Source organism: Ceratosolen solmsi, unplaced genomic scaffold, assembly GCF_000503995.2.
Source record: "Ceratosolen solmsi marchali unplaced genomic scaffold, CerSol_1.0 scaffold7, whole genome shotgun sequence".
NCBI lineage: Eukaryota > Metazoa > Arthropoda > Insecta > Hymenoptera > Agaonidae > Ceratosolen > Ceratosolen solmsi.
Window position 1 is genome coordinate 3,951,858 of NW_011948413.1, and position 24,399 is coordinate 3,976,256.

The window sequence follows — 24,399 nt, forward strand, 5'->3', positions numbered from 1 at the left end:
TTCTAACTACGCGTGGGTCTAAGCATATACATAAATTAAATATAAGCTACCAATAATATAAATCCATTGGATAAAACCGTCGTATTTTTATAAATAATTTTATAACATTTAGATTTCGAAATAATTAAATTTAAAATTGAATTTTTATTTTTTGACAGAATTATTAATTAAAATTGTATTGCATATTTTATATTTGAGATATTGTAAAAGATATCAAATCTAAATTCAAATCCTTAAACTAACCATAATCACCATATTAAAAGCTATAATATCGTTAGTCTCCTCTATCTCTAATCCACCTTAATCTAAAATTGCTTATGATACTCGAAAATTGAAAATGTAGCAAATTATACTAGCTATATTGCAGTGTTTTTTTAACGTTTACTATAACCAGTATGGATCATTTAATACATAATATTATTTTGAATATAAAAACAAATATTTTTATGTAAAGATTGCTGTAAAAGATTATTTATGAAAATCCATCGATGAAAAAATTTATATTTACTTTATATATTATGTATAAAAATAATTGTCTTTGTTTCCAGAATTCACAATTTGAAATTTAATTCAATGAGTATGTTACTATACACAATCAATAATAATTATACATGATAATGTAAGGTTTTTAAATTTATTGAATATAATAATAACGCGTGACAGTACATTAAATATTTATATTTTTTATTTACTTAAATTTATAGTATATGACATCAGTTATTATATGTGCACACATACGTGTATATATATATATATATATACATACGTATTCATGCACGCAAACATACATACATACATAAATATATAAATTTGTGTCGATGTATATAAATTTGTATCATTTGTATCGACTACAAGTACATTAATATGCATTGATTATGAATTTTGCGCACAAAAAAGGTTAATATTAACTATATAATTATTATTCATATTAAAAAACGTATTAAAAAATTTCGTTCCCTTTTTACTTGCTCTATTTTAAAATTTTCAGAAAGCGAAAATGTTTAAAGTAAATATATTTTAATAAAAATTCAAATAATACTATTTATTATTTCAATTTTAAATAAATAATATGATAATAAAAGTATTTCTTTATAAATACAGACTAAATAAGGCAGGGAAAGTAATAAAATATAAACATTTGTAATTAATTGGTTGCAATTGCATTATACGGTTCAACCTAAACAATAATTCTTTATTTAATTTAAATTAAATTATGTTATATGTTATAGCTTTTATTACCTTTAAATTACATTTAAATTCTTTTTAATTAATATTTCTAGAAGTAGTAATAATTAGTAACATAACGCGCCATTAAGTTAGTTGTTACAAAAATCTGTCTTCTGAACGACAAGTTCTTATACTAAAAAAAGAAAATTTTTTTTAAATTATTCATTTTTGAGTCACTTATTAAAATCGCTTGTATATATTTATAATTATAGGATAGCATTTGCATAAATCTTTAGAGATTCTTTCATAAAGCGTATATTTATAACCGACAAAGACAACAATGTAAGGAAGACATCAACTGTCGCCAAAGCGACGGCAATTATCCGACAGTCTCAATTCACTGGTTGTTTTACATAGTGTCGAAGGACCAGAGAACGGTATGTATATTCAATTACTAATTTTTTTTTATTAACAAGGAATAATTTATTATTGTAATGCAGTGTTGTACGAGAAACTGAAAAAATTTAAAGAAAATGTGTATATGAGAAAATAAATTATTTTTTTATGCTAATTTGCACATTTTTAGAAGTTTCATTGTAATGAAATTGCATGTTTAATAATATCTACTGCTATATACTGCTTCTGCATAGTATTCAAATAGTAAATATTACATTGTTTTTATTCGAATTCATTTAAGTACATTGAATAAGATAATACTTTAAATTTTCAGATATAAAAATACTTTAAATTAAATTATTTCACTTTAACAAACTTTTTTAATGTTGTTCAATGAAATTATTTTTTTTTTTTTTCATAAATTAACTATTTATTTTTTTTATTTTTGTTAAAGTTACTATAGTTGTAGAAAAGCACAATTGTAAAATTAAGTTTATGTAAATCGACAAAGTGAATAGATATTTTTCTCTTTTATTTAATAAAACAAACGATAATTATAGAAAAGGCATATTCATATTTAGTAATTTTAATAACATGTTATAAATATAAAATATATATCTATATTGTATATATGATTAAATACTATAATAATAAATTATGTCTAACTAACAAGGTTTTAATTTATGACACAACTTGCTTTTATTTCATAGTTTAATATAAATTAATAGACAGTTACAATTTTATTAACTACGTATTTTTTTATTTACCTTCAATTATTTTTATTGCTATATAATGAATTTTAAATTTCAATAAGAAACATATATATACGAACGATTTTACAGCAACAAATCTGTTATTACAATAAATGATTAGATTTAATATATACTTAACTTATAATAAATGAAGTTAAAAGAATAAACGTATGCATATCTAAAATTTTCAATATTATATATAAATTTGAAAAAAATTTGAAAAATCTTATTAAGATATTCAAAATATAATATTTTTTTACGTACCAAATATGTAATATTAATATTAAGAATTATTTTTTAATAAAAATTGAGCATTTTAATGAAAATTATCATTTATAATTACATGATTTATTAGTTATTGTCTTAAATATTATATAAATTTATTAGTTTTGTAGGTAGCATTTACTTTATAAATAAAATTTAAATTTATTATTTTAAGCTTTATTTAATAAATTATTTTTAAATTAATTTATTTAATTATAAATTAAATTTTAAGTCAACTATAATAACAACATTAAACTGTTTAATAAAAGCGTAGTAATAGCTATGTAGTCTAAATATTGAACACACTGTATTTTATTTTAACAATTGTATTTAACTTCTACTTGTATTCTTAAATATCTGTCTTCCTTCAATTTAATTACATAATAAATATTATATACTGTTACTATTAAATGTATTGGGTAGAATTTCATTGTGTACTATATTTCATAATTACAATCGTTATTACCGTCAAAATATAGAGAGAAAATTAAATAAAATTTAATTTTTAAAGGAACTAAATAAACTTTGAAATATTACGTTGAAACTAAAAAATTAGTTTTAGAATAGAAAAAAGATTTAAACTAATTTCAAACTATTTTACTGCATTTTAAAAATATTTTTGGTATAAAATTCTAAAAATGAATTTGAAGTTCATTAAATGGTAACAATTTCAATTTGAAAATATGTTATTTTACTTGACACGAAATTCTGGATATGACAGCACGCGATATAACAATATAAAATTCTATTTCAAGGATTTCATTTAAAATAAAAATAAATTATATAAAAAATTTTATATTTTCCATTATTTGAGGTATTTTGGAAAATATCATTTAATAGTTGTAGAAACAAACGACCAAATATTAATTAATATTATAAATATTAACTACTGTTTCCATAAGTTGAATGTACTTTTATTAACTTTTTTTTTTATATGCTTATATACTAGTTACATTTCAAGAAATATTTTCTTTAAATAAAAATTGTAAGAAACAATTCCTTACAATTATATACATATTAATTTTTCTTAAAAACTTTCATATTTATTTTAATATGCATGCTCTTAAAGACTGATTGATTTACATAAGTGATAATTCAAACATTCAAATATATGTTTGAGCTTGTGAGTCCATTTGTTATTATTATTTGTTAATTTGAAATAATAATTAAACAAAATACATATTAAAATGTTATATGCTAAATTAAAAGTTTTTTTATTTAGAAATTAAGCACAATCAATAATGTACTAACATTCAATATTATTGTATTTATACATTTTATTTCAACATATTTTGCATTTTTGTTAACACTTATAATTAAAACTATAATTTTTATTTAAAATGGACTAGATTCAAGAATCGGCATTGTTTAAATGGTATGCCGAATATTAGTCTTACAAATATTACAAGAGTACAATACGAGATCTTGTAAATAAAATGTTATCCTCGATAATAAATTGTATCTGTGAATTGTTGATTAACTTACAATAAATTTAGACATTAAATATTTTATACATTTATAAACTAAATCATAATTCTTTCATGAATGTGTGTTTTCATGATCATCACGAAATGATGGCAGTTCTAAAGTTTATTCAGCCCATTCAATCATATTTAAATAAATTTGTATTATTTTAACAACAATAAACTAAACATGACGTGACAATTAATAAAAGTTTCTGTATTATTTAGAGATTATAGTTTTAATATACAAACGGTAGCTGTGAAGATACAATAAATTATGGACGAACCGCATAAAAACTGCGCGTGTGTCCTATGACTCAATTTTGTTAATCTGCAATTATTTATATAGAATCCAAGTCCGACCATTAATTATTTGTAAATGAAATACTGAATGTATTAAAAAATTATTTCTTTGAATTTGACTCGTTTGATTATATATATATATATATATATATATATATATATATATATATTGAGGAGGCACGGCAAAATTAGAAACTAGATTTGAATGAATAACATATTTAAAAATGTTTAATATTTAAAAATTTTATCTTTCAAATGTATGAATAGTTTAAATTTAGATTCAGAATACAATGATTAATAAAATTAATAAAATCCAATATTGGAAGTTAACGTTATATAGTTAATAAATTGAATGTTAAAAACGTGAATAAAAAGCAATATACATCAACTATTAAGTTGAACTATCAAATTGGCTTAAAGGAATCTACAATTGGGCAATAATTAAAATAGCGTCAAACTAGCAGATATAAAAGATAGATAAAGAAATAAGAAAATATAAAATGTACAATATATATATAACATTTCTAAAAATAAAGAATGATTTATAATTTAAGAAATCATATAACACGATATAACAATGTAAATTTTAAGCAATAGGAAAGTCATGTATAGATTAATATTGTAGTGGTGCAAGTGTTTGAAAAAAATATAAATAGGATATCATTTCAATTATCATTATAACATAATTATTAACGGTGTACATGATTGAACGAATTACGAACAGTTACAAATTAACAAAAAAAAAAAAAATCTTTCCAAACTGAAACGTATCATAAAATATAAGAACGGTAATTTACTGTAAAATGTTAATAGTTTAGTCAACATCCAGAGGAACTATTTCAATAGTTTATTTTATATTTATTATGACTATATTGGAACACGATATTAGGATGTCGATACTATTACATCATTTTAACAAACTTCATTTTGAAGATACATTGTGATTACAAGGAAGTTTTTACTACTGATAAAGGAAAATATAATGAAATATATTTTTATACAAACAATATCTACTATAAAATTTTATAGAATTAATGAGGATTCTCGTAATTATTATTTTGAAATAATCAAAAAAACTATTACAATAATTATAAGATAATTACATCACATTCCAGTTATCACGATATTCTATCCAACATATTATCAGCAGCATTTACCTTCTGTGCAGAAGATATTATTCGATATTATCAATGTATATTACATCATAATAGATTAATAAGTGATTAACTTTACGAAAATTATTTAAAACTAAAAAAATTAAAATAAGTAATACATCACTTATTGACAGTTTTTAGAAAGAGTATCGAATCATTATAAGAATTATAATAAAATTTTTATTTATTAGAAATAAGAAAATGATAGCCACGTTAATATAATGTTGTCCTAATGAAATTAATCCATTTTCAATCCATGAAGAATTGTATTAGAATAATTAGTTCTTTAAATAGAATTGTTTAATTATATATAGGGTATGAATTATTTGAATTTCATTTAATATCATAAATCATGTTGGACTTTTATTAAAAATAAAAGTACTACTTAAAGAATCTGCAAAAAATTTAAAACGAAAGATAAAAATTATGGGTTAACATTAAATATATAATTATTGGATTATTTCTGTAAATATCTTTAAACGCGTTATTAGTTTTAGTTTTGTTTTTAACAAGCGATATAAATTAATTGCCGCGAATTAAGTAAATATTATACATGAATATATATTTCATAAATCAAAATTATTGAAAGAATAATATGTCCACTAATTTTTAGCAAATAAAAAATATTGTATTTTACAAAACATTAAAATAATAAGCTTATTTTAGTATGAGAAAAATTTATGAAGATGTCGAATACAAAAAACTAAAAAACAAATAATAATAAAAAATGGTACGATTATGAAATTGAAACAATTTATATTTATATATATTTAACAAATATTGTAATGAAAAAGCAGAAAAATGAAAAGCATAATTTTAATAGAAAAATAAAATAGTAAATGGTTATTAAGTAGAAGACGAACATGAGAAGAAACATTAAAATTAACTTATTAGAATTAATTAGCCTATAATTTGAATAGAGTTAGTCCTAATACAGTTAAACATTACCTCTCTATTAATAAATTGTTGAAATCTAAAAATTAATTGACTTTTTAGTTAGTTATAATAATTAGAATAATATATGGTCATCAATAATGCTGCACCGAAAAATTCTTAACATTAAATATCGTACATTACGGACGGTTACAAAAATGTATTGGACCTCTAATATTTTAAATTCACAGTTACCGTTATCAAATCCGATTGTTTTAAAGTAAATTAATTGAATTTATCATATGTATTATAATATAATTATTATTCAATAGGAAGATATCAAAAAAGATATCAGGACCGAAAAGATAAGTATAATGCGGATGAAAAAGAAAAATTTGTTGTTTTTTGGAAATTGGTCAATTTTTGGCTCGTGATATGCATTATTTATCTCGTTTCATACCAGCCCTATTTTGCGCATAAAATTCTTATATTAAATGATACGAATTCACATGTATACGTATTGTTCGTATTTACAATATACTTACATAAATGTACTACTTCTATTATTTTATTTCAAATCTCGCTTGTTATCACATTTTTATACACATGAGATTATCGACAGTAGACATTGGACATTGCATTAATCATATAGTTTAATTCAAGGGGTGTGGAAGTAAATGTTTAACTAATATTTAATAACGCTATTAGATTTAAAATAACTATATATTTTACTAAATACAATTAATAGAAATAATATGAATATTATATTTTATTTTATTATTTTATGATTTTTTTTTTTGTTAATACTATCAAGTGATTCAATTAGCTATATGTATAATGCCTATAAGGACGAAATACCGAATGAAATTATTTTGTTAAATATAATAATGCATGTAATTACCATGGGCATAAATTAATAATCAAATAAATGAAAATAAGTATAAGTGCATATATATAGTTATTTAAAGCTCTAAAATTCCACAACCCTTTAACGATACTCGATTATTTAAAGCAATATTATTTTCTTGTCGTGAATGTTAAATAATTTTTTTTTTTTTTTTTTTTAAAGGAATAACAATGGCTTTTCGTACATAACGCTTAACATATATCTTTATATGTAATAAAATTTCACCTAAATAACATCGAAATAGGAATATTGTAATGATTATTGTTATTGAACAAAATTCAATAGGTTGAGGCGAGTATAATTTGCTTTATTACAAAAAGTATCATATTATAGGCATAATACATAAATTCGTTATTTTTACCGAATGAAAAAGTAAAATAATCTGATGAAATATTGTAATAAAAATATTCAAGAACGCTATAAAAGTACTTGTAAATATTTATTATATTTTTTTAATTATCTGAAAAGTGTAACTGAAGTTTACTTTACTTAACATAATTTTCAGACTTAGTAAATATATCATACATATATTAAAATATTTTCTCAATTAATTCAATCAATTTTGTCAACATATTTGAAATTTTTTTATATATAAACAACTATGAAAATTAAAATGTTTTTAGTCTTTCGTGTAATTATCATAACAATGTTATTACATTTGAGGATTTAACGATAATGGCTAGTAATTCTGTTCGGCCGGAAACTGAATTACCGGCCATTTATATACTTCCTTCTTCGACTCATTCTGATATTATAATGATGAAGGAGTAAATTCCAACAACGGCGCTACACGAGTAAAATCTTCTTCGTATCAAGGACTGAGACTTATTAAACTAACTTCATACGTTATATTAAAAATCTAATATTTCAATTAAAATAAAAACAATCGACTTAAAAACATTTACAAGTTGTTTTTTTTTTCATTATTTTATAATTTCATAATATAAAATTTCTTGAACAACATTTCATCGGATAATGTTTTTCGATTTTCGATGTTGTTTGGGCAGAGGTTCATATATAATTGGTGTTTCCTCTTATATGAATTTTCAGTTTGATATTTATATCAATTTAACACTCGTAAAATTTTTAATTAATTTTACCTTACATTAGTATATGGGAGATAGTTTTTTTTTTTTTCTTTTCAAACAGTGACCTCCTCCGAAAATCTTGATTTATCGTCAAGATTTATAACAATAGCATGAGTTCTAGCATGACCGGATTTACTTCTATTTCGATCTTTAGTCTGGTCTTCGAGATTCTTTGTTACGACTACATCTTGTGATCTAGTACTTGTTGCTACTTCACTTTGCTCATCTTCACTTTGTACATTCTTGTCCTTACTTTTGTCTTTTTCCTTATCTTTTACGTTTCCATTTTCTTTTTCATTCTCTATTTTGTACTCTATTTCTTTTTCTATTTTATCTACTTTAATTGCAACCCCAATCGTGCTGTTTTCTCGCTCAATGTGCGAACATTCAAGATTCTTAGAAACATCTATTTTCCTTCTAAATGAAAAGTATTAATTTATTAGAATCGGCACTGTTATACGTATTGTTTAAAAGTGTAAATTCGAATTTATAATAAAAAATAACCTAGTTGGCACTGATGATTCATTACTAAGTTTATTTCCATGCAAGGACCAAGATATAGAGTGGATTGTAGTGATGTGCGATTCTGCACGATTAGCAGCTTCTTGCATCGCTGTAATTTTTTCAACCATTTGTCGATTGCCGAAGCGTAAATTTTTTTCTTTCAGTAATTCCAGTTGATTATATAATCTGCGAAACTCTTCCTAAAAATGAAAAATGTATTTATCATTAAAAATGTTTAAATCTTTAATAATCAATACTCAAATAGGATTAGAATTCATAATAGAATAAATAATAGATATTGCTAAAAACTATAATCGCAGATTTTAAATAAAATTTTAAAGCACTTTCTAAATATTATAATTTTTGGCATAGATTATGGCCAAATAAAACAATATTACTCCTTTTGAAGTGATAACATTTTTTCGAAAAAAATTCTGCTATCAATAACTTCCGTCGTTATAGCATATTTGAATTTCCTCATAATTTGAAAATTATTGAAATTTTCTTCTGAAAATATTCTTTTTCTATTTTTATGTCTCTCTTTACTGAAACATCAATCATACAATATTTGTCTATAGATTTTTGTTATAACTACTTAAGTACTTAATAAATAAAGATATAAATATATTACTACATATTATAAAGAAATTACTATTAAAAGTATTATACATGTTTATAAATAATTTTAGTGATATAATAAATATATAGTTTCTATTCTCGGCGCTGTATAAAAATATTTATTTTTATTATTTCTAAAATAGCTATCTAAAAATGTTCGCGATCTTCGAAATTCAATTTTTACATATTTAACTTACAAATTCAATCACTTTATAAATATGTATGATTTACATGTAGAAAATTCACGAATGAATAAACTGTATAAATATTTGTCGAAATATATTTTTTTTAATTTTATGTGCTTTTAAAGCATATTTTATAAAATCATTTTTGGGATAGGAAGTGGAATAAAATAAATAAGTAATAACTTGAAATAATTCACTACCGTTATTCCATCACTATCTTCGGTTAAATGTGCTTGATGTAAAGAAATTGAATTGGTCTGGTTACTCGTAGCGGGAGTTCGTGAGGTTTTCCCTAGAAATTTACTAGTTGTACCAGTAAGCTTAGTATTGGAATCGTCTTTACCACCTCCTCGAAATACAACGTAAACCTTATATGAAAAAAGGAAAAAACTATTCATTAGCTTTTAAATTTTATGTTATAGATGTAAGGAAAAGGTAAATAAAAATTTTTAATAATAACCGAGTTTTTTTTTTTTATCATTTTACTCTATGTATAACTAATATGAAGTTACACAACTATAACAATGTCTGTATATATTATACAAACTATAAATATAATATATTTGTTAGAATATCTTTTACAATATCTTATTAGTCAATAGATGTCGATTATATTTTTCAAACTTATTAAAATATAATTTAAATTGCTAATTAAAATGAAAAATTTGAACAGTCTTTCTCCTTACCTTACTTCCAAAGATCAATCCAAGTAGAAGAGTAACTGTCAGTTGCGTATGACAAAAAAATATAATATAGAGTAAATCTGGATTAGCTGGCGATTGTAAAAATAACCTATAATAATCATAAAAGTTATATACTTTGATTTTTTTAAATACACTTACTAAAATATTTGAAAAATGTGTACTTACATAGACACATTTAGGAAGACAGATAAAAGAAATTCATTATAAATCGCCATAGATATAAATCGACTTTCATTGAACTCAGAAGGTGCTTTTCTTACCACGATACATAATCTAATACCCCAAACAAGAAACATTACTTCAACTGCAATTAGATATTAATAATTATTAATGAAAATTATACACATGGTGTAATTTTTATTTATTTTAATAATCATACGCATCTGCTTTATCGACTTTGAAAATATCTATTATAAATTTTAAAAACATAGCTGTTGGCCTTTTTTTTAATAATAACTTTTGTTTTTTACGCATTGTGCGATGAGGTAGTATATTAGTTTCGACTCGAAAGTGTTGCAAACCGTACAAATCTGTTTACGTATATACCTATAGTTAAACGTAACTACGAGGCAAAGGAAAAATAAATGTGCAAAACAAAAGGAAAAATAAAGAATATTATTATTTTATTTGAACTCTAACATAATTTTAATCAATGATATTTAATTTACCACTTGGAATTATAATCTTCATTGAAAATAAAAAAAATAAAAAATTTCTGTAATTATAGGAATCGATATCTTTTTTTATAATATTTGAAATATTACACTTTCGTAAAATAATTTCGAAACTTATGTCATTTTCAATATAACCTCATTTTATTCAATGAGAACTTCTATTTCAGTGATTTATTGAACCATGATTCATATTGATCATTCACCCCAGATTTATAAATATCATATCTAAGTAAATTACACATGCCATCTGAAAATTATAGAAATAGCTAATAATTTCTTTTTAAATTAGAATGATAAAAAAATTTCTTTTTTACAATATCGAAATACACTGTCATCGAGCTGCAGTCTAGTTTACAAACTTTTAAATTTTCAATTTCTTAGACAGTGAGTAAACTTTTACAAGTGAAATTTGAAGGGAAGTACATAAACAAAGTTGTGTAAAAGTTAAATAATTATTTATAACGGTATATTTATATCTAATGTAAATAAAAATAAAAAATGTATTATATATGTTATTTTTCAATTTTTTTTTGTCTATTGTATACAAAATTAAAACATCTTTTTTATTGTCATAACTAATATTATTCATCGGTTTTCTCTTATTAGTTAAGAAATACAAACGTGACGAAAAATTAAATAGCTCTAAAACAATGCTATTCAAAAGTAAATAGTCAATTATATTATTAGCATAACTTAAAATTTTTCAAGAAATATAAAATTGATTTTGATCTTTTAAATATAGTTATTTGTAGTTTTAGATATATATCATAAAACAAAAAATTTTTAATATAAGAAGTACATTCCCCTCAAATAAAGTTTTAAAGAACATTAATGTAATATTAGGTCTACAGATTTTACTTGTAATAAAAGTAAAGATAGTGGTCCACGGTACGCGCTATTGAATACTAATGAAACAATAAAAGACGAATGGAAAACTAAATGAAAACATGGTTTAAGTACGACTCTATGTATAAAATATAGGCATATAATATAACAATAAAATATTTGTTAAAGCAATGATTATGAGCATTTAGACATTTTATTTTTATATAAAATTTTTATATCATGTAACTGTGCGATGGAAAAGTTATTTTATAATTTAACAAACGTTACGTACCATCTTTAAAATTATCTCTGCAGCTATATTTATATTTCAATAATTATTATTTTTCAATTTTAAATATAAAAAGAAATTAATTTTTTTCAGATCGCATACATATTATCGTAACACGGGTAAACATTATGTTAATCAATGTTTTTTATATTTCTCTATTGTTTCTAATATTATTAACTTTTAAATTAATATTATCAAATTATTTATCGTAAATTATTAATAATGTTAATGTTAAATTATTCATTTATATTAAAATCGATCTATATATATATATATATATATTATTGATAATATAAACTGCAAAAAATTGTAGAAGTTGTATAAATTATATTTTGAAGAGTTTATATTAATTTTTGTTCTTATAGAATAAAAGAAATAGCTTTGTTTTTAATTCGATTAAATTTAAGAAAATAAAAATAATTTAGCTACAGAGATAAAATACAGAATGGATTGGAACAAACTGTTTATAAATATGAACAATATGTACTAAACCGATTCATCATTGTTGATTATTATAAATATTCAATATAATGTTGATTTTACTGTTAATTTATATATTCCTTTTATAATTTCGTCAATAAAAATTAAAAATTATAATTAAAAGTTATAATTTATATCACGAAGTATTTTTTTTGTATATAAAAATGGAATATTCTTGATTGACATTTAAAAATTAAATTATAAATAATTAAAGTGACAAAATTAAGTATCTTTTAATATTATTTCTATTTCATTAGATATTCAGTATTATTGAAAATATTGAACGATTCCATTTGATACATCTTATTTCGTAATGTATTTGTTAAACTATTTCTAGTAACACAAACAATTTTAATGATCTCAAAAGGTTTGAAATAAGAATGACATTGCAATTCACGTATTATCAATTTAAAGATATATTAAACAAATCGACATTCAGAATTAACAATTGTTTTATTAATAAATACATGTTAAGAAAGAAATAACTTCTATATGTGTTTAAATTTTCGGAAGAGTTGATAGATTTTACATATTTCAAAAAAAACAGCACAAATAATTTATATGGCTGTTTTCATAATTTCCCTCCGATATAAGTAGTAAGCTTATTGTCATTATAGTACGAAAATTTGATAATGGAATATGTACTTAAAACTGGAATATTCGATTTCTTATAATTGATGCAATAATTATAAAATGTTATTTAGCCATCTATGAATGTAATTAATCGATTCCATTTGCTATATCAATTTTCTCCCCTTTTCTTCTCTTCGTGCTTCCATTGTTACACTATTTATCTCCCTCGCATGAACGTAGGCACTCACACATATCACTCTGAAAAATTGGACGCAATAATATCGTCGCTGATGATTATGCCGAAAGCTGCTGAAATTATAAACAAGAAATTTAAATAAGATCACAGAAAGATGGATGGCATCATCCGATTAAAGGCAATTCAATAAAGCAATGCATAGCGAGTATGCTTTGCGAATATTAAACATAATAAAAAAAAGTCTCATTTGAGATTATTGACAAGGGAATTGCTGCATTTCTTAAAAAACATATATTTACAAAAATTTTAATTACGAATGTTTATATTTATGTATAAAAATTAATGTTTATTGTGTAAAATACAATTTTCTTTCATTAATTGATATTGATAAATGGAAAAATCCTTATTCTTCTCACTCAATTTTATCGGCATATTTATAATAAAGTTTGAACTGAAATTCCAAATATTCGTATACATAAATATGATTGAATTAAGCTATCAAAAATCAATAAAACGATTTAAAAATAACATATTTTACTATACTGATACTAATTCATATTTTAATTTGTGAATTCAAATAAGAAATATGATAAATAATTATTTAGAATTTACCACTCATAGAAAAAATGTGAGCAATTCATTGTTTAATATATAATTAACTTTAATGTTTAGTTTTTAATTTATTGTTAAATTTAACATATGGTTTAAAACATAATTATTAGGTATATTTAAATTTTATTTAATTTTTTTTTTTTAATTACTAATACTTTTACAAATTATTATAAAACTAAAATTAGGTGAATCTGAGTTTAAATCACAAGATTATATATAAAATATTTTATTTTTTTACAGTTATAGAACCTATAATAACTCATATATAATAATTCCAGAATTTAAGTAGAAAATTACGGTTGCATCAAGTTCCGAAAGTAATAAGAATCCACCAATTATAAAATAATAATGAGAGTGGATTTTGATTATCTGTAAGTTAATATCGCGCAACTGACACATTCTTGTTATATTCAGTAAGTGGGTCACAGTCAACGAAACTGCGACAAACGTAAATCGATTACTGTAAATAATCTAACAAAATTTAATCAAGAATATATGTGTATAATTAAATATAAATATTTATGTGTGTATGTTTATTTGTTTGTAGGTGTAAGTGTGTGTATGCTGAACTGGGTGAAAATATTATAAATTATACTTAAATATAGTCAACAGGAGAATTGTAATTATGAATAGAATAAAGTGGGCTGATGTTAAAAATAATTTTATTTTGAAGACGAATGGTTTTATATTATCACAAAACAATTAAATATAAAATATATATGTCTGATTTAATTAATACTAAGAAAAGAAATATTAATAAAAAAATAATAATTATTACACAAAACAAATGTATGAAAATAGATCAAAAATTTTGTAAGATTCTGATAAATTATAAAATATTAAAAAGTTTATTAATAGGTTCTTATACATTTTATGAAATATGAAAAATAAATTATATTTTTTCCAATAGATATGAAGTAATATTGCATAATACTTTAATGATAAATAAAATTTTAGTAAACTTTATTTAAGTGAACTTTATTAATTAAGTCAAGACTAAGTATTAAATTAATGTATGGTATTATGTTTTTAGTCTTTTTTTTTATAGGACATTGTATAAAGAACAATAAATATATAGCTCACGTGTTGTAAAACTATGGTCCCACCAATCTGTCCGACATAAGTAGGCCTTCAGGTCATCAGCTGTACGAGCGACAATAACGACCGGTGGTGCTACCAGTGTGCGAATTCCCAAAAACACACTAAATATTGTTACAATTATTCCAAGCCGTTTTAGAAGATTCATATCCGTTATCTTAACGGCCTTAGCTGAACGTACTCGAAATATCACGGATATCCTGGAACAAACGTGTAAACGCAAATATTTTAAAATATTCTTTGGGTAAAGATGAATTTTAGAATAGAATATTTCTTCTCAATGCAGAATTAATTCACAAAAAGTATTCAATTGAACGGCTTAAAAACTGTATTATATTAATATGAGATATTTAAAACAATATATTTGCATACTTTAAATCAAGTATACTAAAATTTTAAATTATGTTATTTATGTGTATGTATTTTACATACGTATTTACACTCATTGTATATTATTAAATATAAAATTCAAGTATTTATTAATATTGATAAATATAAAATCAAAAATAAATCGTAAATAAAAGATATTAAATATTTTATATCAAGTTATTTGTTTTTTTAATAAAATTCAATTTATGACTTAAATCATTTTATTCGAGAGGAGATATTATCAAGGAGAATTATAAAAATGAATATGTAATTTATTTTGCCTTTTTATTTGGTCATTTTATTTTTTTCGTGTAATAGTTTTAAATTTATTTTATAAAGTCGGGATTAAAAAACCTATACAAAAGTTGTAATTATGAGAGTAGTAAATCAGTAATATTGTAATCGCTATTATTTCAATTAAATAGATTTCAATAAAAATTCATTATAATGCTTTTTAATGAACCTAGAAGAAGCACTATTTTTAGATCTAAGTTAATTTTATAAAAAAGAAAACACATTATTATCACGTACTATGCGTGAATCTTTAGTTAACTAAAAAGATATTACTTAATATGTTTAACCAGTTATTTTTATAAAAAAACAATGTTTGAATCAATTATAAAAATAAATAAAATTTGTACGTGATATTTTCTTTGTTATCTTTTATTATTATATACATCAAATTTTAAAACAAATTATATTATATTTTTTTTTATTTCGAAACTTTTGAAAATTTATAAATTTAAATATAAATTGTTTGTAAATGCGCATCCTTCTATAAATGTGCAAATTTATATATCGAAATTTAAAAGAAAAAAGAAAAATTGAAAACTATAAAATTTGTACTTGAACAATGATGATATACTTATTAAAAATGAAATTTCGGTAGTGTTGTTTTTTAAAATTCAGAATTTCCGATACTTTTTTATAAAGAAAATAACAATCTTTATAGGTTTTTCAAAGTTTCCCCGAATAGTAAAATATATTTCATACATTTTTAAATTTGTTCAAGTCGATTTAAGATTGACTTATATTGTAAAAACGAAAAAACAATACTGTATGATCTGTTATTCAAATCTGTAAAAACAGATTTGAAAATTTTGTTTTCAATTCAAAGAGTCAGCGAGCGCTATCCTATTTTTTTTTAGTATTTTAACAACAATTTTACAACTGCTTAAATAACGTAATTAGATTGAACCTAAGAATTTCAATTTAAATCAATTTATTTAAAAACTCGCTCCTTATTCAGCATAACATATTTTCTTAATTATCTTTAAAATTAAATTGTAATGTAATGATTTAATATTTGTTTTAATTAATTGCCCATAGAAATATTGTCGGAAATGAATATTTAACATTTTTCCATTATAACTAAAATTATAAATATAATGAAATATATAAAAATATGTAGACTTCATAAAGTTTTATATATTAACAATATTTCTAATTTTAATAAAAATGTGTTAGTTTTATATGCTATTTATATTTATTTAAAATTCGAAAAGTTTTTGCATAAACTTACAGTATTATTAATTCGAGCACATAAAATATCTCAAGAATATATCAGTATAATTTGTCTTGTCTTCTTGAAAATTTTATATCTGAGAAAATATAACTGTTTTGTTTTTTTCACTATTACTTGCAAACAAGACGAAAATAATTTTAATTTAAAGTGATATTTTTTAGCTTGAATTCTTGAGATTAATACTAATTTAAAATCGAATATAATAAGATTTCTTACAGTAGTATGCATGAGCTCACTATTAAATCATTATACCGAATATTTATGTTTTACTAAAGTAACGATTAAAAATATAAGTATTTAAGATACAACGAACAATTAAGTTGGATATATTTTATATGAAGCCTACTTTTTATAAGTTGCATTATTGTTTATAAAATTCATTATTAATTTATCATTAAATTTATTAAGTATTTCTTACAAAATTTATTTATTTTTAAATACGATCCTGATGGTTACAAATAATTAATTTCTTCTCATAACACTTAGCCATGGTATTACAATATTAAAAAAGATAGATACAGGGAATAATAATAAATTGATATGAAAATGTCTAATACTTTTTAGTTATATAAGAAATAAGAACTTGAAAACTGTTTCGTTACAATTTTACCTTTAAGGAACAGATTGCACTTAGTCTGTAATGAAAAAAAGAAGAAAGTTGCTGCGTTAGAGGAACTAGCAGTTTAATAGTTGGAAATTCCGATATCGACTATCCCTCGGGGCACATAGGTTTAGCACACAGACAGAATAGTCATTCTACGTTATTTACCTTTTTTCCAATGTCAAATTGTTTTAATTTATTTGTCAGTTGTAATCGTCCTCTAACCATATCTCATATACAAATGACATATAATACTTAAAAGGAAAGGAGAAAAAGCGTATGTAAAACTAAATAGCCAATTTTGACGAGTAATTTGAAGATGATAATTAAAGAACAAGCCACTAAAACTATCCCCAGGCATTTGCTCCGCAACAGAGTCCTTGAATTTTATTGCGAGCAATTCGAATCCCGGCGGAGCTTCTCATTGTGGTGCAAGACCGGGAGCGCTTACGCCTCCTGGCCATAGCGATGCTGTTGTGATGCGGCTGATGCTGCGCAAGGACTGCGCAACCCCTAGCCGTTGGTTGACTTTTCTCTCCCTCTCCCTTGAAATCCGGACAACGAACTTAGCTATCCATTATTTATCTCGGGCTCTTATATCTTTCTCGGGTATTGGCTACGTGTCTTCTCGGCGACGTTTTCTGCAACAAAAGGCACCGCTCGACACGGCGCAGCTGTTATGGCCTCTAATAACCCCGGGATGCTGATCGAATCAACTCATTACAAGAGATTAAAGGAACAGAAGAGGAAACTTCGGGCTCCCTATAAACTCATTTTCGCGTTTAATCTTAAAGCCTGGCGTACATGGGATGATTACGCAACGCGGCTCATGCACTTGAGCTTGCTTTATTCCTGTGCGTTTCCACTCGACTTCTGGATATTTTCAAATCCTCTCGCGTGGAAGTCGTTTCTCTCGTCGCAACATTTTCGTATAACCAAAAGCATTTAAATTTTATTAGAAAGTCAGTAGCGTTGCTGCACATCCATTGTTCATCGATTATCTACATTTATCATATGATTTTACTGATTTTTTCGATGTTATCCTACATCTGAATTTACCTCATATTTTTCTTTAACGTCCTTTTCGAACGATTTAAGTGAACCGATCTTCTGGCAGTATCTTCACAGGAAATCCGCCCGTTCGTATTTTCTCTTTATAGAATCGGTGCGCTTAAATTTTTGCTTGTGCTTATTCCTCGGCACTTTGCTATACTATTGGCGCATTCGCGTGAACTAACATGTAGTGACGACAAGTGATGTGTTTAAGGTAGATGAACAACTTTGTCTATAAATTATGCGCATTATTCTTATGCCATTTTTAATGTTAAAATTTGTGACCATTAATATTATCGGTAGTCTTCGGAACATGGGCTTTTGTTATATACGATGAAAAGAAAGTAGATTTAAAACATTCAGAAGTAAAAGCCTTAAAAAGTTATCTTGGCAAAATTGAAATGACATAAATGTAGAAAATATCTCAAATCGTATAATCATAAGATAGAGAAATTCGATATTTCCGAATATTTTCAAAATAATTAAATTATTCAAATTAAGATGGGTAGAGTATATAGATTAAATGCGAAAGTAAAAGAGTCGAATATTGGCTCCAATTGGGAAACAGGAAATCAAGAAACTTTGAAGTAGAGCCAAACGAAAACAGGAAGAGAGTATTAAACAAAATTTAAAAGAAGTCGAGCTTAAGCAAATATTCTGAATTAAATAAACATAAGAATAAAAAAGTGACCTTCTTTGTAACGTAGAGGTGTTAAAATTTTCGATTATCGATAATAAAATAATAATAATAATAATAATAATAATAATAATAATAATAATAATAATAATAATCACACAAATTTAGTTTATTTTATTTTTTTAATTTATATGAAATATTTTATTATTATTTGAATTAATATTAAAATTAAAATATTATTTGAATTTTCTACGACTATTGGCATTCAGAGGGCTAATGATATAATTTTTACAAAATTATGTTTTATTTAAATTTTCCTTTTTTTAATACCTTTTTATACCTTTAATTTTAATATTATTTTCATGTTGATATAATATATGATTGTATTTAAATTCAAACATGATTTTTTTCATAAATTTTCATAAAAAAATCTCATTTACTAAATTAGATTTTTATATTCACTCTTTCATGCTTTCTTTTCGGTGTATTAATAATTCATATGCTTCGGGAGTATAATATGAAAAAAAGGTATTAAATTAATGTATTTTATGAAACTGACACTTATCAAAAAGTAAGATTGCATAAGGCAGTGCTGTGCTTAAGCTACTTAAAGTAGTCAAACCCGGTAGAGAGTGGCTGTGGCTGAGAGGGGCGGGGATGGAAGTTCTAATTTTTCTTTGATCCCAAGGTTGCTGTTGTATTGAAAGAGAAAGCTGAAAATAAAAGATGTTAGTGGTTTGATTATTACCAGTTAATATTTGAAATTTATGGTATTAAATTTAAAATATGACAGGAACTATTAATGATTGAAAATTCAATCATTTTCATTTAAGTGTCTGGCAATATCCCGTACCGCCCTACATACTATTCACTGTAAAAAATTTTATGTTTTATCGGACCTTCTCAGCTAGGTCATAACTACGCAGCTATTCAGGACAAGCCAGGCCAAGCAGCAAACTACCGAGCATTAACATCCAACAGTGCAAGTACGACGATCCCAAGCCTCTCGAAATCTCTACATAATCATGCTACCGTCTATTTATGGTATTTTGACATACCTGAAATAACATATTTATAATAGGAAATAGCTTCTCATTCAGGATGAAATTCGGGAGAAATGATAGCGATGCTATCATTGCAAAAAAATTGTACATAAATTAACGCAGTGATAATAATCAATACACATATTATTCTGTTTTAAAGTTACAGCGGATTTTGAATCTAATAATTCAGAAATTAAAAGAAACCACACCCGCGAAAGTTTTATAATATTTAGGAATTTTTGTCCATATTGATATAAAATATACAATGAAACGTGAGCAAACCATGCTATAAAAATAAAATAGGTCACATAGATTTACGAGAACTATGAAAATCTCAAGAACGACGGGTGGTTTACTTTTTATTACAGTACTTATTCGGAATAACGTTAACTTTTGTAACTGTTGCAATAAAAAGTAAATCAACCATCATTTTTGATATTTTCATAGTTTTGGTAACTATGTACGAGTTCTATCATACTTTTTTTTAACCATTTGTTGCTTTACTGTTATAATTTATATTAATAAATATGCAGTATTTTTTACATGTATCCAACTGCCACAAAAATTCTTGTATAATCATTATCATCATCATTATCATCATCATCATCATCATCATCATCATTACGATGATCATCAATTATATTATTTTAAACATTTTATATTTTTATACAACAGTATACTACGTCATTCATTGTATGAAGCTTTGTCACGAAAAACTGCTTTCAAGCTGTAGATGTAAGCGTGCGCAGTGTATGCATGCTCATGTGTTTGTTCGTGTTAATATTGAACGAAGAATTCTATAGAAAGAGATGTAGATTTTCAATGTAAAAATATTCAATTTTCGTCTACCTTTTCATTCGAATAATAGATAAGACCACTTGCTTCGATTGTTATATAACAAAAGATGCTTATAAATCTTATTTTTCCTTACAATTTGCGGGAAAATTAATAAACATAAATCTTACCCATTACGTTAATGTTAAATTTTTTAATTTGATTTAATGTATTCATTGAAAAGTCGTTTAAATAGTTATTTATGCTAATATTATTATTTTTTCAATTATTGATAAAAAATTACATAAATATAATTTTTTCATTTACTAAAGATCTAAGAAATGTTTTTATAAACTATCGATAAATCATACAGATTTACTTTTTTTGCTACTTGAAATTCAAAGATCATTTTTATGTAATTTTTCAAACTGAATCTAAATTTGTCTTCAATAATAGACTTATCATGACAGATTTTTTAGATAAGGAGTATTGATACTTATAGTACAGGAAAAGAATAGATTATCGTTCATTCCAGTAAACATAATTATTTAGTACTTATATTTCCCTTCAATATATATATTTTCAATTATTCTTATTAAATTATTTTTTAACAATACTTTTACATTAAAAATAAATTAGTACAAACGTTTTTAAAATTTGAAAATATAAATATTTTTGAATAAAGTGAGATATATAAAATACTCGTTCGATACATTATGTTCAGTATTTATCAATTGATTAATTAAAATAAAAATTAAAAATTTAATTTATGTATATATTATATATACAAGCTTTTTAGGATTTCATAAGATTTTTCGTTGAGGGTACGAAATAGTCTCTACAATAGAATATATATATATATATGTTACAATAGAATATATTTACAAATATTCGTTAGATACATTAAAAATTTATATAACAATGCAGTTATTTCTATAAGAAAAAAATATGTAATTAGTATATAGTTGTCCTTGTTGGCGTTTCCATATTTTAGTAATATGATCATTTAGTAAAGTTGTAAAATATATGTTCAATGATTCTATTTCTAATATACGATTTTTGTCTGTTGTATACATTTTCTATTATGTTGCAATGTAGTTTGTGATAGAGAACTCAAATTATTAAAATATATCAACACACAATAAAAAAAAGATCCATACTTTGATAGATACAATTGTTATAATTTGAAAAATTCAACATATTTAAAAAATTTAATATTCATATACTACATCTGTATACATACTATTATACGCATCTTTACATTAAACATTGAAGTTGTGGATACAATAAGTTGTTTTAGCATAATAAATTTTAAATCAGTTTATAAATAATAATATATATGTTTCTAAATAATTATTTACATTATATAAAGTATTTATTACAAAATATTTATAACAAATTATATAATTATAAAATATTTATTACAACATTCACATATCAAATAATTAATAATCTACTTTACTTATGTGCTCGTAAAGGCAAACAAAACAATATCAAGATTTTAAATTAAACAAAAAACAACATATTAAAGTGATATTTAGAAACATCTTAGTTTTTATATTACTTAGAGAATATTACTTATGAGTCACTTACAAAAATCATGTAAAATTTAACTTTTAATCTGCTTATTTTTATTTTTATTTTTATTTTTATTGCTTTTATCTAATTTATAAAAATTGTAAAATTAAAATTTAACTAATTATATTTGAATATAACATTAAGAAAAAAATAATGTAAAGAATGAAAAATAATAAATGTAATAAAAATAAAAATTAAAAATCTATTAAAGGTAAAGTAGTTATGGACTAATTCATATGTAATGTTTTCAAAATATTCTAAAAAATATTGAATAATATAATTGTTGTAATGTTAATTTAAGTTAATTTCATTGTTAATGTTTAGTTTTAGTATTATCAAGAATTACACATAGTGAATTTTTCTTTATAAACAAAATAATCCAATATTATTAAACAATTCCAAATAAAGTTTTGCTAATACAAAAAAACGAAATAGCTTGGCACTACTTTAAAGAATCGATATAATGATAATGATAATTTTATTATATATATCAGAAAGTTATTGTCTCTGATTTTCTTTTGTGTAATTTAAATTAGTATGTTATTTAATGAATCTAGAGAATGTAACAAGACTATCAATGTTTTACACTGATCGAACGAGAAAACTTTTGTGAATATTTAAATACTTTTATTGGCTTTGCAAAGACTTTTTATGTGAAAAGATTCTTTGAACAACGATAATCATGAATCACCTCTTCCAGAAACTGTTAAAAAAAGTTTAAGCTACCGATATTATAATGGCAATTTTTCCTCCCTATAGATCATACAAATTATAGCTCTTAGGTATATTGATTTATGAGTCATTAAAGGCCTATAAGCACAAGACTACCCAAGGAGAACTTTTTAACAACAATGATAAAATGTTTGATGTATTTAATAAATCGAAAAGGTGTATTTGAAAATCTGTCTTTGAGAATGAAATAAAAAACTTTCTATGTACTTTTGAAACATATGAATTCAAGTTATTACTTCATCATATGCTTCAATTATTGTATTCAATTATGAATGTATTTTAAATTTATTGGAGTATAGATAAAAAATCGTTTCAGCTGAAAAACTGTACGATGATAATATGAAATTTAAAAATTGAATTCCATATGAAATCGTGCACAATACATATTTAAGAATTAATCTTTGCTAATATATAAACTCTATTGATTTCAAAGAAATTAAAAAAATCCTAATAATAATTCTATTTACCTAATGAATAAATATATAAAAGTAAATATATAAAAATAAAATAAGTACTATATATATATATATATATATATATATATACGAATATATAACAAAAACATATTTATGTATAATAAAGAAAAACAAGGTACAAATAGATATTGGTAAATAAAGAAATAAAATAATAAACGATTTTTCAAGAACAAAACCTTTTTATATATTTTGCAATAATAGTAAAATATATTGTACGCGTGTATCGTTGTTTCTATATGTAATATACTTTAGTTTTTTAATTTGTAAATTTTTTTCATTCTTTTGTTTGTTTTGATTTTAAATTAAAAGATATTTACTATTATAAAATTGAACTTATATTTACATATTTAAAAGATATAAATTGCAATTTATTCAAAATTTTACAAATTCCATTAAATGGTTCATTTTATTATTAATATTTTTTAAATTATTATCTGTTATACAATGAAAGAGAATGTTTATAATTTAATATTATGAAGGCTGAGC

The 24,399-nt window shown here is 23.0% G+C and overlaps 1 protein-coding gene across 1 annotated transcript in view; it reads right to left on the minus strand.

Moving 5' to 3' along the window:
• Positions 1 to 8,408: 8,408 nt before the first annotated feature.
• Positions 8,409 to 24,399, minus strand: part of LOC105367639 (probable G-protein coupled receptor CG31760) — a 97,115-nt gene continuing 81,124 nt past the window's right edge. The window contains exons 8-13 of the mRNA XM_011506406.1: positions 15,111 to 15,325; positions 10,544 to 10,682; positions 10,361 to 10,466; positions 9,875 to 10,042; positions 8,872 to 9,071; positions 8,409 to 8,784 (exon numbers count right to left, since the gene is read on the minus strand). Of these exons, the coding sequence (XP_011504708.1) occupies positions 8,421 to 8,784; positions 8,872 to 9,071; positions 9,875 to 10,042; positions 10,361 to 10,466; positions 10,544 to 10,682; positions 15,111 to 15,325 (1,192 nt within the window). The 3' untranslated portion in view covers positions 8,409 to 8,420. The remainder of the gene's footprint in view (positions 8,785 to 8,871; positions 9,072 to 9,874; positions 10,043 to 10,360; positions 10,467 to 10,543; positions 10,683 to 15,110; positions 15,326 to 24,399) is intronic.